Source organism: Larimichthys crocea, chromosome I (assembly GCF_000972845.2).
Source record: "Larimichthys crocea isolate SSNF chromosome I, L_crocea_2.0, whole genome shotgun sequence".
Taxonomy (NCBI): Eukaryota; Metazoa; Chordata; class Actinopteri; family Sciaenidae; genus Larimichthys; species Larimichthys crocea.
The window spans coordinates 36,388,813-36,404,914 of NC_040011.1; the positions used below are offsets into that span (position 1 = coordinate 36,388,813).

At 39.4% G+C, this 16,102-nt stretch overlaps 1 protein-coding gene across 2 annotated transcripts; it reads left to right on the plus strand.

Moving 5' to 3' along the window:
* The first annotated feature begins 1,966 nt into the window (after positions 1 to 1,966).
* kiaa1191 (KIAA1191 ortholog) lies at positions 1,967 to 9,576 on the plus strand. 2 transcript variants are annotated; one of them, XM_027280926.1, is made up of 8 exons: positions 1,967 to 2,184; positions 3,211 to 3,276; positions 3,425 to 3,612; positions 3,806 to 3,917; positions 4,185 to 4,309; positions 7,293 to 7,444; positions 7,566 to 7,741; positions 8,282 to 9,576. In XM_027280926.1, the coding sequence occupies exons 2-8, from the start codon at positions 3,249 to 3,251 to the stop codon at positions 8,485 to 8,487; spliced, it is 987 nt and encodes a 328-aa protein (XP_027136727.1). In that variant the 5' UTR covers positions 1,967 to 2,184; positions 3,211 to 3,248; the 3' UTR covers positions 8,488 to 9,576. The 2 variants fall into 2 exon arrangements, with proteins under 2 accessions (XP_027136727.1, XP_019121062.1); XM_019265517.2 differs by lacking the exon at positions 1,967 to 2,184 and having other exon boundaries at positions 3,196 to 3,276.
* The last annotated feature ends 6,526 nt before the right edge of the window (positions 9,577 to 16,102 follow it).

Here is a 16,102-nt window from a genome sequence, read left to right on the forward strand (position 1 = left end):
TATACTGATCAAATAGGAGAAAAAAAAGATTTTTAGAAACGTTTAAGTCAAACTCTGTAGTTTAAGACCACACTGTGACTAATTTGATCAGTGCTGAATGCTGGTGAATAAAATGGATTCTTGACGTGCAAACCTTCAGCTAACCTTTGTCACTTTCCTCTTCCACTTTGTTATAGGTTGCTGAATGTAGTTTGTTTAGTGAGTTCTACTTGTGAAATACTACTAATATGTTACTGCCCCCTTGTGGCATGGTATACTAAAACAAAAATATAGAAATGACCAAGAAACCAAAACACCCATACTGGCTCCAATAACCCCAGTTCTTAGAAGTTTAAACAGACCAACCCCAGGGCTGTAAAGCCACTGGTTGACCTTTGTACTTGAATGTTTGAAAAAACGCTGCAAATGTTCCCACTACGTTGTTCCACTGTGCCAGAAAACTCAAGTTTTCTCAAGAAACTCCAGAACTCAAGTGTTTTACGTGAACTATTCACCAGTATCTAGCCCAACGATGACTAATGGTAATGTTTTAAGTATTTGGGGGTTTTCTTCATGACATTTTAGAGTTTATCATTTCCTGATAAACGATAAAAAGTTATTGATGACTCACCTTGCATTTCAGTGAAACGCTTTCTCGTCTAATGTTCACGTGATGCCACTAGAGCTCAGTGATTCGTGTTTGTGAAGGACAGATGGGCCTCACTGCAAAAGCACAACTTTATATGTGTGTTCACTGATTTTGGTGCAGTGAAAGTATAGACTCTGAAACCAACAGGGAATAATGTTACACTACCAAGGTGATTTGTGAACTTTCCTGATGGAAAGATTGCAATGTAGCAAACCTACTTACCGGTGGTGCCAGACTAGACACCATGAGTTTCTGAGGTTGTGTTCAGTCCCAGGTCAGACACTAGATCATAGCGCTACTTACAATGCATAGCGGTGGGGGAGTTACACACACTTGCTATTCTCTAAAAGGCAAGCAATATTCCTGACAAGTCCTTCCCTTTCTGCTCGTATTTACAGGAAACACATGAATATACTGAAGCAAATGGCACTCTGCATTCTGTTTCATGAGGACTTTAAAAAGCAGCTATAGACCTCATTATTCAAACTGAACTTTGTCTCACCTCATGCTAAAGGGTTTGTAATTTTGATGTTTTAAGATGTGTTGTTATTTATGTTTTGTTATTCGGTTGTTTTGACTGTTTTTATATTCTTTACTTTTTGTACCATGTTTGTTTTCATCACAGACGTGACTTAACCTGGGTTTGAAACTATTTCATAAATGTATCTCAATTTTCTGTCCACTGGTACCCTTTATATTTTTCGGCCCATGCTCCTCACACAGCCTGAGACTACCACTGTTGCCAAAAGCGGGTTACCGTTAATGGGTCTTAGTAGAACTTACATGTATCAGTTACCAAAGGACACCAAAGTTGCAGACAGACTGAGATTACATGGTCAGTAGCCAGCCAACACCACATGTTCCCGCTCAACTCTGACAGGGGCGGCTCAGAACGGTTGAGTCTCATAGGCTGTGATCCTCTACACCCATCACACACCAAACACACACATACAGAAAGAGAGAAGAATCATCCCCTAATTATAAACCTAATCCTAAACCAAAATCAAATGTAAAACTATATTTCCTTATTGTTTGTCCTCCTTATGGGGACCATATTTTGGAACCCAAATGGAAATTGATCATCCATATGTGACTGTGAAAAGTCACACAAAGTGAGCAATACACAATTACAAATACAGTTTCATACATAAAATATGTTATTTTTAAAGCAAGTCATCATCTGACCATCTCACTTTTGAAATATGATATTTGAATTGTGTGTCACTTAGCATTGTCTCATATATGGTAATGTTTCACAATGTCGTTGTATTGCACCACACTTCTTCCCAAACAGACTGCATGGCTTTAAGTTTCAGAGGATCACTTCCGCCGGCCGGCTCCGTGACTGGAGTGGTGCGTTCACTGGTGCTGTGTGTGGACGTCTCGTCGCTCTGTTTACTCTTTGCATGTCCAAAAGTCATGGATGAACCAGCCGGTGGACAAACATACAGTATTTGTTCGTTTAGTCAGTTAAAGCGGCGCGACTGTGACCAAGAAACAACCGCAGCTGTGGAATAATTTCAACCGGAGAGGAGAGGAAATCTTGACAGGTTGAGGTGAGTGTTAAATATACTGCAGCGTGCAAGACAGAACACTTGTCCTTCATGCAAATGCTGCAAATGAGTGAACAATAATGTTAATAAAGAAGACAGGATACGATGCAATTAAATCTATTTGGAACATACGAATCATACGCAATAGTTTTTTCCCCTAATATTTAGGTGGGTAAATGTTTCTTTCTTATAATAACAGTTTACAGATCATTGTAGATGTTATTCCCTCACGCCTATGGCGTGACTTCGGTTCCTGTTTTTTGCAAGTCACTGTATCTGGCTCCCCACAACGCTGACGTGAACAACAGCAGATAGATGTCAGCTGTCTGGGAAGTAGCTTTTCAATATACCACCGACCCAAATGTGACAAATCTGAAGTCTGACACAGAATTTAGATTTAATTTTTGCAGATCATCATTTCATTTAGGGGGAGATACAGGTGGATTCCAGTGGAAAGTGAGCACAGACCAGGCTGATAAGGAGCACAGAGATAACAGAGATACACAGGTTCACCAGAGGTCTAATGTGGGTTGATTTCTTTACACAAGAAGGAACTACACGTAGAACATACTTCATTCTCTCGTGCAGACAGTATTTCCTTAATCCTTAATAATTAAGTTTCATTTCCTTGTGAATATGAGCCATGCAGTTTGGTTGTTTTTCTCTGACATGGGCAGACAAAGATAGAAAAGGCTGGTATGTGAGGGTGACTCTGACATAAACTAATATTAATGACTGTGCTGTAACAAGACTCTTTGGTTCTATTTGGAGCAGGTCAGAAATATGACACTGTGCACAGTAAGTACAGTTATCTAATGCGTTCTTCAATGACCTAACAGCGGTTAGGTTGATGAAAAAATGCATTTATTTATTAGCCTCTCTTCCTCTCTAAGGCTGTGGTTACACTTTGTTGTTGTGATACGCACTTCTCCTCCATAGGAGCAGGCCTTCCTTACTGTCTATCGGCCCTTGTAACACTGTTGTGTTCAGATTTGTAGCCGTATTGACCTTCACACTATCACCCTCCAGGACCCTTCAATGGTCAGCATTTCTCGTCTTCTGTCAGAATGGCCTCAAGACGGGGAGACCTTCCAGGTAATTTTAGATTTAGACTCTCAGAGGTGCGATAATCTTTGTGAAATTTGTGAAATAATTGCTTGTTTTGCTGAGACGTCAGAAATAGTTTCCTATCACAGGATTACAAATCTAACTCTAATATTTATTGTTCTCTCCCATCTTTCAGCACTCGAGTCTGGCACATCGTCTGGATTCTTCAGTGCCTTATCGTCTCCGATTGGAATAACTCGGCACAATATCAGTTATGATGAGCACATGGACGCCCCCATGCATTCACCACCTCCGGATTTATCTGTAAACATCTTATGGAAAGACCCTGTCATCCCACAGCACAAGTTCAGAAATGCTGCAGAGGTGCTTTCCTGTTTGTTTTCTCCTGCTTGATTCAAATTGTTTTCAAGTGGTTGCATGAGCAAAATGTTGTTTCTGTTCACTTAACTTTCTGAAAATGATGTGCATGCTTGGACTTATTTGATTTTCTTGCCTATTTGGTTATGTATCTGTTTTGTAAGCTTTATCCTAACAGTGTCAACTTGTGTCTGACCAGGAAAGCGAGAGTGGTGGGAAGTTGCTGACTTTTGAGGCAGCAACGTCAGCCAAGTCCCCAGTGCCTGTTGTGAAAGCCAAAGCCACCTCTTTAATGAGCTCACTTATGATCAGTAAGTCAACAGAGTAATTTAATTTCACAACATTTATTTCATTTTGATAAATATCTATGTGCACAAGTTACAAAGACACTGATAAGTTCGTTCGCTGCATGTCACCGAGTTGTGTAAGCTTTATCAATGATTGTCCAAATGTTTGTTGCCTTGGCTCCCAAATATGGATAACAATCTTCAGTATCAGCAGGCTATAATGGAGTGCAGCACATTAGAACAGTGACTGACTTTGTCTCTGCTGTTGACTGTGCACCTATCTCCACTTAGAACAGACACAGGAGAACCTACAGAAGTTTGAGCACCAGGCAGGGCTGACAGATGCCGGGTATTCTCCCCACAAGGGGCTGTCTGCCGAGGAGACTCGCTTTCACCGACTTGGTGACACATTGCCAGTGAGTATGAAGTGAAGTGCAGTGAAAAGTTTCTCTCTCCTCTCAGATAACAAGAAATAACAGAAGAACTATCTCTTTACACCAAATGTGTGCCAGCTCTGTTAGAGAGCAACACAATTCAATTGAATTGAAATAAAAAACTGGTTTATTGCTAGTTTAGGCCTAAATGAAAGGTCACAGGTCTGATCTTCACCTGATGGTGATCAGGTATATCTTATAATGTCTGTATAAGTTGAAATGTCATAACAAACCAAGACAAATCAAGCGAAAGGGGTTGTTTCTTTACCTTCAAGTTTTTTCTACCAGCTGTGAACTTTTGGCAAAGTATGAGTTCATTATATTCCAACAGCTTGAGTCCTGAGTCCAGTCCAGTGCATGAGTCCTGATTGAAGGTTTAGCACACAGTACCTGTCGTTGTGTGCATGCACAAAGGTTGTGTTTTCTTTTTTGTCTAGATTTGTTTAGTTCCCCTTCTCATGTTTCATGTGCTATCGACTTACCTGTGACGAGTGCAACAACATTTCACACTGTTATGATTTTAAACACACAAGATCACACAGGATCAAGGTGTCAAGGGTCATTTATTTATTATTTTACAGGGTTGCACAATGAAATGTAGGTTAGATTTCATTCATGTGACAAACATATAGAAAATCCAGTAAATATAGATACAATAGATACAGTTACTTATATACATTTAGATGAGATTAGATTAAACGTTATTGCTGTTATATTATCAGATAGATAGATAGATAGATAGATAGATAGATAGATAGATAGATAGATAGTCCTTAGATAACAAAATGCAGTTTAGCATCTAACTAGAAGTGCAAAAGCAGTAAAGTACACAGATAGATATGCTGTTGCCTAAAAAGTTGGAATAATTTTGTTTTCCTCTTTTTATTACACTTTATACACATCTGGTTAAACTGCTGTTGAATTTCCACTGTGTTATGTTTGGAAGAGATTGATGAATAAAGTTTTGAGAAGACACACCAAGAATAAATCACACTGTTACAATTATTTCACGAGAAGAGATAAACATATTTTGTTCCAACTTTATGGGCAACACTGTATAAATATAAATATGTTATAAGGTATATACAGTATGGACTGAGTCAAAGGAATATAATGACTTTATGCATGTATATACATAGTATTTACACATAATGAGGGTTGTATTCTAATTAAAATCATTACATTGTTTGTTATTACATAAAACAACCAATTATTTCTTGTGAGAAATGATATGATGACAGCAGATTGTTGTAGCCTCTTCGGTGATTGCAGTCCAAACACTGAAAAACAAACCAGGCAAACAAATTACGTAATCAGCTGTAGCTTCTAGCAGGAGTGTTGCCAGGCAACGCCCTCAAATGAATCAGGCTCCCTTATTTTCCCAAACGGACCAATCACAGAGCTCGTAACATATTGAGACATTTTCTTTAGGCCCACTGCTGTGTTGTGTGTGTGTACAGACGAGTGGTCGTCTGTATTTTTTTCGGAAAAAAAACAATAGTCCGTTCAACTTGTTGAAACATCTAATTATGGAGAAAATGAAGGAATCTGTCGGACTGCAACGCCAGAGAAATTGTATCATAAAAAGGTACGTCACCGGGTTCACGGTGTTTATCTACAGCCCGGCCGGAGCGGAAGGCCGTTAGTACAGCATCGATGTAGCATCGGAGCTAACCCGAGTAAACAAACTATAATGTGTCTGTGCTTCATACCGGGAACCGTGAATTATGAACTATATACGGCGGAGCTCATAACTGAGTCAAGAGCGAACAGACTGTCTTTAATACAAACTGGATAAGTAACGGCAGCTTCGTGTGTAGCTTGATAAATTAGCTGTTTAGCTTAGCGCCTGCTAGTCAACGGCAGCTAGTTCACGGATGATGCGGAATAAAAAATGCAGAAAAATCATCAGAAACTGCTCCTATTTCTTATTTTAAAACATCATTTAGAAACCTGTTAGACCCCTGTCTAACCTCCCTATCTTATCTTCATGTGAGGTAGCTTGGCAACGAACGAGGCCTTTCATTTGCCAGGTTAATGTAAACCATAATACACCTAGTCCCACTTCTGCCTGTCATGTGCTGTCACTTATTTATCATAGAAGTAAACGAGTATATACCTGTCTCTCTGGGTCTAGCGTGTAAACATGTTTATCTGGCTTTCAAGTGCCAAAATCATGTTGAGTCCTGAGTCTGGCTGAGCTCCAGCAAAGTTGGAGCAGTGGATGAACTTAAAACATGATGCCAGATAATACACAGGGCTTTAAAGCCATGGGGATGCTCCCCTGTTATTCATTTACCTATTCATTTAGAGTGCAGGGCCACATATACAAGATTGATATGAGTTCATGAGTAGGACGTTCAACATATGGATGGGAATATACACACATTGAATGGAGACTGGACATTGAAAATATTACTGACTGGATTAAACCTAAACGTCAAGGCGAGTATGATTCATTGTGTGTTTGTTTGTCCACATTTGATGTTTCAATAGACGGCAAGCAGGTTATGTTAACAAAAATAGACTGGTGGTTTTTGTAGCTGTTGCAGGTAACCATTTTTCTGAGTGTGTTTTTAATGCAGTAATGGCCTTCAAATAAAACCCATTGGCTCAGTATGTTACATTATGTTATGAATGCTCATCATGTGTAATAATAATAATAATAATGTGGCCTCTGAAGTGGTCCTCTCTCTGTCTCTTCCCACCCACCACAAGGTCACAGGTGATAGGCTCAGAGGATCTCTGACGCACTTTTTTATTTTTGATCTGCAGGTCCAGAAAAACACTGTTGACCTTTTGCATTGTGTATCCAGGGAGTGTTTGCTCTTTTTAAATAAGGTCAATCCTTCCTGACAACACAAACGTGTTGTTTGTCTAACATGAGCGTAGGGTTCAAAAATGAATTATCAGCCTACTGGTTTGTTTCATTGCTTGTTTTTTTTTTTTTTTTCTGTCTGTGCAGAAGTTGAGAATGCCAAGCGGGGACTTCAAGGAGGACAGGCTTACAACATCAGCACAGTCCACCCCAAGTGGCACCCCGTGTGTCACCCCCTCCGTCACTCCCAGTGTCACCCCCTGTGTTAGTCCCCACACATCCCCGGCTATTAGTCGCAGGTAGGTATCACGCTGCTGAATGTTTTAGCTCATTTGGTTATTTGATATGACGCAGATATTGTGTCATGTGACCCATTTTCCTGCATGTTCATGTGTTGCTCTTGCTTTGGTGGGAATACAGGACCTGGTTCCAGCTGAGTCCTGCGTCTTTTCTTAATACCCCTGAGCCCTACAGTCCCAACCCAAACACAGACATGGGAGGAAATGAGGGAGGAGGAGGAGAGAGATGGAACTTCTTTGGAACTCGATCTGTGGTACAGAAGTCCCCCACGGATCCAGGATCTGATACCAGCACAGGTGAGAGATTTACACCCAGTCCAGCATCTGGATGTTGGTTGTAATGCAGTATATTTGTGATTATTGTACAGTAGATAGTATAGCTTGTCATAGCAGTGGGTTGAACTCTGTGCCACGATAATCTGTGGTGAGGCCCTTGCTTTTGTTATTTCTCTGAAAACAATATTGCTTGTTCCACTGCCACAGAGAAAAGCTAGTGTAACTGAATAGCTCTTGAAATCAGTGTGGATTATCCAGTGACACAGGTGGAGCTATGTTAAAGCCACAATATGCAGTCCAGATGTTTAAATGAATACACCTCCACCCAAAAATCAAGTCACAAGATGGGACTCTTTTATCACTTGTATAACTACAGGCTAAGTGCTAATAAAAAATCGACATTATTAATGAGGCCTGTATCCCCCCTGACCACACCTGGTTGTAGTTTAGAAGATTGTTAGATTGTAGATGTAGTTTAGAAATCGTGACACTAAAGCTGCTCCCTATAATAGCGAGACTTGGGTCATTGTAACATCTACCGCTTCCTCCTCTCTACTGAAGGCTTCTCACTGCAGTCCTACTTCGGCATGCAGAAGTCCTCCACCATGGATGGCACCAACACTCAGGTCAACTTCAAGGCGGAGGACCCTGGCCACTTCATGCCCCCCAAGATTGAAATCTCGGGCATCGAGGCCAAGCGGGTGCCCCCACGGCCACACAAACTAAAACCTCGGGACATGAATGTTTTGACACCTTCAGGCTTCTGAAACCCGACTGGCGGAGTAGTTAGACCTCTGTACCACATCAGTTCTTTTTTCTCCACCTAGTTGCTCCTTTTTGTTTTTCCTGTCTTCCTCTGTCCCCTCTGCCTCCCTGTAATTCACAGAGGCTGAGGGGAATGAGGACCACCTATAGTATTAGCTCACCAACCCGAGGAACATCACCGCACTCACCACCTCCCAGTGGATCTACAAAGACGGATTGCCATCATCTGTTCGTCACACCATCACCTTCCTATCTCCTCCAACTCATTGGTCCAAATAAACACCATGTGAAGTAACTTCATTTGTCATCCCTGAACATGACACTGCTTTGTTGTATTATTATTATTATTATTATTATTGTTATTGTTGTTCTGTCCTAAAGGGTGCATTGCCATGCATTGCCTTGCTGTCCTCGTTCCTTTGTTAGTGATGGCATGAGATTCAAGTTGTTGAAATATCTTGTCAGTCCTTTGCTCATTAATAACTTAAGCATTGCTTCTCATACTGAAACTGACCAGCTATTTCAGTTCACCATGCTCAGTTGCCTCATTTGTATTATTTTTTTTATTTTTTTTATTTTTTTTGGAATTTTAAACAAGCTCAGATTTGTAGTTGTGTAGTGCTTTTCTCTGGCAGCATGCAGAGTATAGTGTGGTATGACTGATATTGTGCCTAAATTTGCTAAGCTTGTTTTTTTTTTTTGGCTTTCTTGCTATCAAAGATAAGCTTCTGTTTTTTTATTACTTAAAAGAGCATCTTATTTTACTTTGTGTGATAGAGTATGACTGACGCCGGCCTCATGTGATTCATTTTTTATCATTATTACTATTTTCAGATTGTTCTGCAACATAGTTCATTCTAAATAGTAGTTGGTTTGTTGACCATATCACATTTTTATATCTCATCACGATATAGTTTCAACAGACTAGGATAAATACAAAGCATTGAAGTGATCATTTGCAATTTTTATCTTTTTTTGTGTCGCAATCTGTGCCGTTTTATTTGAAAAAGTTGACGAATTCCAATAAGTAATTGCACAAGGGAGTTAGTCTCCCACTTACGTCTGTAAATAAATCTGATACTAACAAGCAAGAATGGTTCTCTGGTTCCTTTCTTCATGTAAACATGAAATTATACAAACACCTCCTTCTTTAGGGTCTAGGCCACACTCTTTCATATCCACCAGCCACTTCTTTAGGTACACTTGTATAATTCAATGTGATCAAATACAACAACTCTGTCATAAATCGTTCTTTTATGAAGCTTATAATGTTTCAGTTTTGTTGACACTGTCAGAGAGATATTAATTTAACTATTATGTTCACAGTGGACTGCATTATATTGAGAGGTGTTTCTAATATTGTCCTTGTGTGTGTAAATGCTGTGGACGAAATGTTAGATTAGATTAGATTATACTTTATTTATCCCAGAGAAATTCACTTGTTACAGCAGCAGAAAGTGTAATAAACACTACAGAAATAGAATCAAATAAAGGGGTAAAAAAAAAAACAAGACAAGTGTACAGATGTTCAAAACAAGTACTAAGGTAGAAAATCTAAAAGTATGGGAATGATATAAATAATATTGCACATGTAATCGGAAAGGAAATATAAATACAGATTATAAACTACGACATGATCAGGTGACCATAGTGTAGGAAAATATTGCTGTATTGTTTGTCCAGAAGATGGCGCAATAAGTTCAACATGAAAGCACCCACTGGAAACCACACAGTTTTATTGTTGAATAAATAGTTTGTCTTTCATATTTTAATTCTGTCTCATATTATTACTATGCTGAAATTAAATGATGATTCAGTGGCCATGCTATGTATATTTATTCTTCCCCAAAATTAAAAGTGTGTTAGATAATTAGGAAATTTGTTCTGCCACACCCATACGAAGTATATGTTTCTTTTTGCTGACCAGTCAATCAGGTCTCAATGGTTTAGACAGTCTTGTTCAAAAATAGATATTAATACATTCATTCCAGGGGCTACATTATTAACTACACTTCTCCTCACTCCACATGAAAGCAAGTGAGTCAAAAGGTAGAAACAATAGAGTCCCCACCCTGAGGCCCCACCATGAACTGGATGAGTTTACAGCTGTACTGTTAAAGTTCTCAACTGTTATTGTCTGATGCTCTGTTTATTGTGTGTTTGTGTGTGGTTATGGTAGATTTATTACAGGGTGTGTCTGTTTACTTGTTTTCATACTTTCAGAAAAATGCCACGATGCAGACACAGAGAGCACAAGTTAATAGTGAATCTTCATTTAGATTTGGTGCCGTAGTTCTAACAGAATCAAGGCCTCTATTTTAAGGCTACACCTTGTTTCACCTTCTCATCATCTTTAAACTTTGACTTTCATTTATTCCCAAATTGACTGGAACTTGTAAAGGGAGCACTCATTTACTTAATTACAGGCCATCGAGTGGCTACGTCTGGTTTTCAGGTGGTGCTACAGGAGCGATAGGTGAACATCAAATGAGACAGGCAAGTGCAGACTAGTGATGGGAAGTTCGGTTCTTTTTAGGTAATCGGATCATGAGACTCAGTTCACCAAGAAGTAAAAGAAGAAGACAGTCATTGATGGCAAATGAAGTAATGGATAGACCGACAGGAGATGAAAGACAGGAAGGAGATAGTGCTGTACTTTTTGGATGAAGGCAGATGGAGATATTCAGTCTTGGGTCACATTTCTGTTAGAAACATTCAGCATGGCACATAAACAACTAGGTTACGAGGCTGAACCAAAAACACCCACAGCAAAGGGATAAGACATAATGGGTGGGGGAGTCTGAGAGGGAGAGAAACAGGGAAATGGGGAAGCAGAGGGGTGGAAGGGTGGAGTCCCCCGACAGCCATGACATAATACAGATGGCTCTCTCTCTCTCTCTCTCTCTGGGTCGACATGACGTGATTGTATACCCACGCCCCTTCTCGAGGTCCCTGCCCCCACCTCTGTTGTGATCCCGCACAAATCATGCAGCCACTCACAGGAATGCCATGGCAAGCACCACCCTACCAGAGTGACCACCACTACCACCAAAACAAACAACTCATCTGCAACCGGACACGACACACTTACTCATCTATATTTTGGAAAAAAAAAGGGGTCTATCCAAATTCCTTTCCTAACCAACTTTGAAACAGTGACATTTATTCCACAGACTATTTTAATCCCACACCCCTATGACACAACTCAGTGTACCAGTCTGACGAAACCAAGATGCAGGCACATAACTGGAAACAATGCGGCTTCCAGTTTACAAGGAAACCACTACATATTTTTAAGATCGGCTTGCTCCAGTGACCCAGGTTTGTGAGCATTAGAGATACTATGTTTACTGAAGACTAAATGTGCTCTGTAAAAAGGTCAGGAAGATTGTGTGAACTTTCATCTGTTACATGTAGGAGTGGTAAGCACTTTATGTCAGAGTGCCTTCAGAAATACGAAGAGAAATCCTTTTGCCAGCTCTCGACTGCATAAATTCAAATGCACATTACAGAACGTCAGATAACTATTGATGCTTTTGAACACGCCTGTTAGATGAAGCATGTGTTTCTTGTTTGTTTCCTATATCATCATTTCTATTTCATCTGTTTTCTGTGTGAAGATAATAATACAAGAGACAGACAATACTTTATTACTGCAATTACATTTTGTTTATAGCTTCATATGCAGTATCTCTTATCCATTAAACTCCCAACTTGCATGTGTAAGCGTCACCGGCCAGAACAATGACTAATGTGGTGTTTTTTCGAAGAAAATCTAATTATTCACTCATATAGCTGGTGATAAAACATGACGAGGGAATTGAAGGGGGGTCCCTCGTTGACGTTTGCTGCTGGGTGGGACTCACTGTGTCGTATGCTACGCCATCTGACTCCAGAGCCACATCTGGGACTGATTCACAGTGAGCTGGCCCGGAGGTGAACACGCCAAACTGAGTAAAGCTGATGGCTGCCTTCAGGTACTGTATCTTGTGAAAGTAAACATAAATCAAAGCCATTACTTGGGGATGCGGTTACAGTGTTACAGTAAGTAACGCAGATGTAGGTCACACACAAATGAAATCAGTATGCCTGTGTTACGCAATAACAAACTGCTGTACCTCAGAGACTGCGAACATGACCTCTTGTAGAACATCCCAAGGGCGCCCTATAGAAAATGTGTGTTTCAGACTAAATCTTATATATATATATATATGAATTCAAAGCTCTCCTGGTCAGGACATATGCAAAACAAAATACTAGAAGGCAACATCATATCTTGTTCTCTGTCTCTTTCCTGCTGATCTGAAGCTCCCAAAAGATTAACTTCTGTATCCAGCAGAAAAAAAAAAACTACTGTCAATGACAAACAGAAGAAAACAAAACCGAGGTGCCAGCTCCTGATGTGAAAAAAAGCTAACATACTCTATTTAAGGTCATCCATTCCAAATAAGATAACACTGTTTTGTATAGTTTTTGGGTGTGTTTTTGCTCTTTTATATGAATATTGTGCTTTTGGAAAACACACCATTAGATATACTATACCAAAAAAATGTTACCTGTTTTCTACAAGTCAGTGTCCAACCCCTGGCCATCAGGCTGTGTGTCTCTGTGCTGTTCATCAGGCATTCTCCTGCCATCCCCCACTGAGAGAAAGAGAGAGAAGCAAAGTGTATTGTTGGGCCCTTCTGTATTGGCTGCCAGGCCCTAACATGAAGCAGATGTGGAAGGGGAGATCCCCCTACAACTAGTCTGGTCTGAACAGTCAGCTGGAGGTGCTCGACTCACAGAGACACATCCGGTTGATGCGCTCAGACCTTGAACATTCATACACTCAGAAAGCTGCTGCTGTCTAATGCTTCAAGGGGGAAAAAATACTTCAATATGCGTGTGTGTGTGTGAGAACGTGCTTGAAAATGAAACAGAAGTGTGAGTGGCTCATTTCTTGGATACGGTGCTATAATAGATAAATGTTGTGCAATTGACCAGAGTACATAACATTTTATAATCTATGTGATGATGTCATTCAGGCTGTAATTGATACTCATGGGATCCAAAGATAAAGAAGTCTCCATCCCCATTTATTGGCATGTCTTGGCTACAAAGCAGTTTTTTATCATTTCATTCACAGTTCACAAACCCGCCCATGTATTAACTTTAAATATCCTTTCATTCAGGTTATACCTGCAATTTTTTATACTTAATAGTAGATTGTTTTATTGGAGAATTGATGCATAGATTAATTTCTTTTTATGTAATGTCGTGTGGTTGTCAGAAGTGGGCTCACCCACACTCAGCCCACTTTATCTGGGTGTATCCTCACAAATATTTCTGACATTGTGTTATTGTGACATGATAGCATAATGGCTACATAACTATTAAAGAGAATGAATTCATCAAATTCAAGTAAAAATCCAAACCTAACGATCTAGAGACAACACAAGTGAAAGGTCAAAGTCTCAAAAGCTGGAACTAAAGATGAATCAAAGTGCTGAAACTCCCTGGAATTTCTTGATTAACTGTGGCAAAACCTCGCTGTTTGCCCATCATTTTATATCACTGTAGTAATTAAGGAACCTTTGATCTTTGGGGTGGATCTCATTGGATAACGAAGTAACGGCACACAGGTAATTATACTTAATAATCCTTTAATCCAGGAGTGGAATGCAGTTCTTCGGCATCTGTCACTGGTTTTACTTACGCACATCCCACACACAAAAAGAAAAGATAGCAAATCATATCCTTAACACATGGAAAGACATGAGAACATACGTATATGCAAAAACACAGTAATACTGGTACCATAATAAGCATTTAGTGTATGGAGTTTTCTTTAGCATTTCCTAGGTGTGGAGCTGGGAAAGGTTTCAAGACAAATAATACTTCTCCACACACTCTCAATAGGTCAGTAGCAAAATGTTCTTCATCATGTTCATATATGGGCTGATGTGGTTTGGACAAACTGAGGTGAGGCGTGTGACTTGGCAAGATTCAAACACATTGCTCAAATGGAGACATGGACAGTTAGTAGACATGATGTGGTCCGAATAAACACACGATTGCCCATTTTGTAGTACTCTGATTCTGGTTCTTCCTCCCTACAAACTGTCTGACTGGCTGCATCCTTCTCTCCACTCAATGTCTGTTGATACCCATTCAGCTTAGATACAAGCAGAAACTAAGATAAACACTGTCTCTGACTCTCTCACCGATGTCTGTTTTTCTGATTTAAATATGCCAACCATAGCGCCAATGTAGTTTAGATTATTAGGTCAGTTTATACAAGGATTTAATCTCCCTCAGTATCTATCTACTGCATGCACATGCCTATGCAATAAATCATTATAACCCTATACAAGTCAGTTTGTTGATATCATTAATGATTCCTGGCATTAGATCTGAGCTGTGGTAAGACCTTCGCACAGGGAAAAACAGAAGGAGTAGCAGTAATCAAAGTGATATGGTTGAAAAGTTACAGAAGGTGCATGACATAAGAGCCGGAAAGCTGTTCCAGTTTTTCTTTTGGTTTGATAACTTTGAAATAAATTAATAATAATAATGATAATAATAATAATCTACTTTGTCCAGTCATTTGTGATATTAATAGTTTTGTAATTTCTGTTAAATGTTTATGTAATCTAAGTTTAAATTGTTAGAACTTATCTACCCCTTTGACCTGTTATATGATTTGATACCTGGGACTATTAAACTGCCTACCTGGTACTCCTTTAGGAGGGGTCTACAATAGAATTATAGTTTTATCTAAACATCAATAGCTTTCAATTGCACACTTGGTACTAAAGGTACTAAAGTACTAAATGTTACAGAGTCCTCAAAATATTCAGAGGTGATAAGGAAGCAATCAGTATCAGAAAGGACAAAAGAGGTGAAGTAAATATGTCCAAGTTACCACTTCCTGTACTTCTTTGTTGCTCTAACTTCTGTTTGCCATCAGCTCATAATAGGAGTAGAACTATGTGAAGGGTTTTCTTTATTTGTTTTTATTCCACACAATCCATAACAACTCTTGTACCAGTGCAAGGAGTTGTAACCCTCCAATGCATCTGCAAAATCCTTTGTGAAATAAAGACAAAAGGGTAATTTGGCATTAGTTCCTTGAATGTTCCACAGAATTGAGCAGCTCCTCCTGACAAAGGTAGCAAACACTTGTTGTGAATTATGAGTGATGGAAAATTAGGAACCCACTGAGTAACTTGAAAATAATAAGTAGCCGAATCAAAGACAAACTTCACGACCTAAACCTTTTTCACTTCTTAAGGTCTATCACCCCATTTTGAGTCACTACAGATATCTGTGTGTGAGGTGAACCATGCAAAGTACAGGGTTGTCAGACAGGGTGATGTACGCTGGGTAACTCAGGCAATTATTCAGGAATCTGAACTGACAAGAACAAATGCTTTGTTATTGCATTTTCCTGTAGTAAAATGTTGCACAACTGACATATTTAAAACCTTCTTTGTTGCTCAGTCATTTCACAGTAATTACTTACCCATTCTTGGGCAGTACAACATAATTTATATAGATTGTTCGTGTAAATAAATAAAATGTTACATGTATTTCCTTAACATTATGTGCAGGGAGATTCATTACTGTTGATCG

Bases quoted from the DNA above. Each gene is read 5' to 3' on its own strand.
- kiaa1191 (XM_027280926.1), top strand. From the start codon at position 3,249: ATGGCCTCAAGACGGGGAGACCTTCCAG. The intron at 7,445-7,565 runs GTAGGTATCACG...GTGGGAATACAG, and splicing joins TCCCCGGCTATTAGTCGCAG to GACCTGGTTCCAGCTGAGTC. The intron at 7,742-8,281 runs GTGAGAGATTTA...TCTCTACTGAAG, and splicing joins AGGATCTGATACCAGCACAG to GCTTCTCACTGCAGTCCTAC.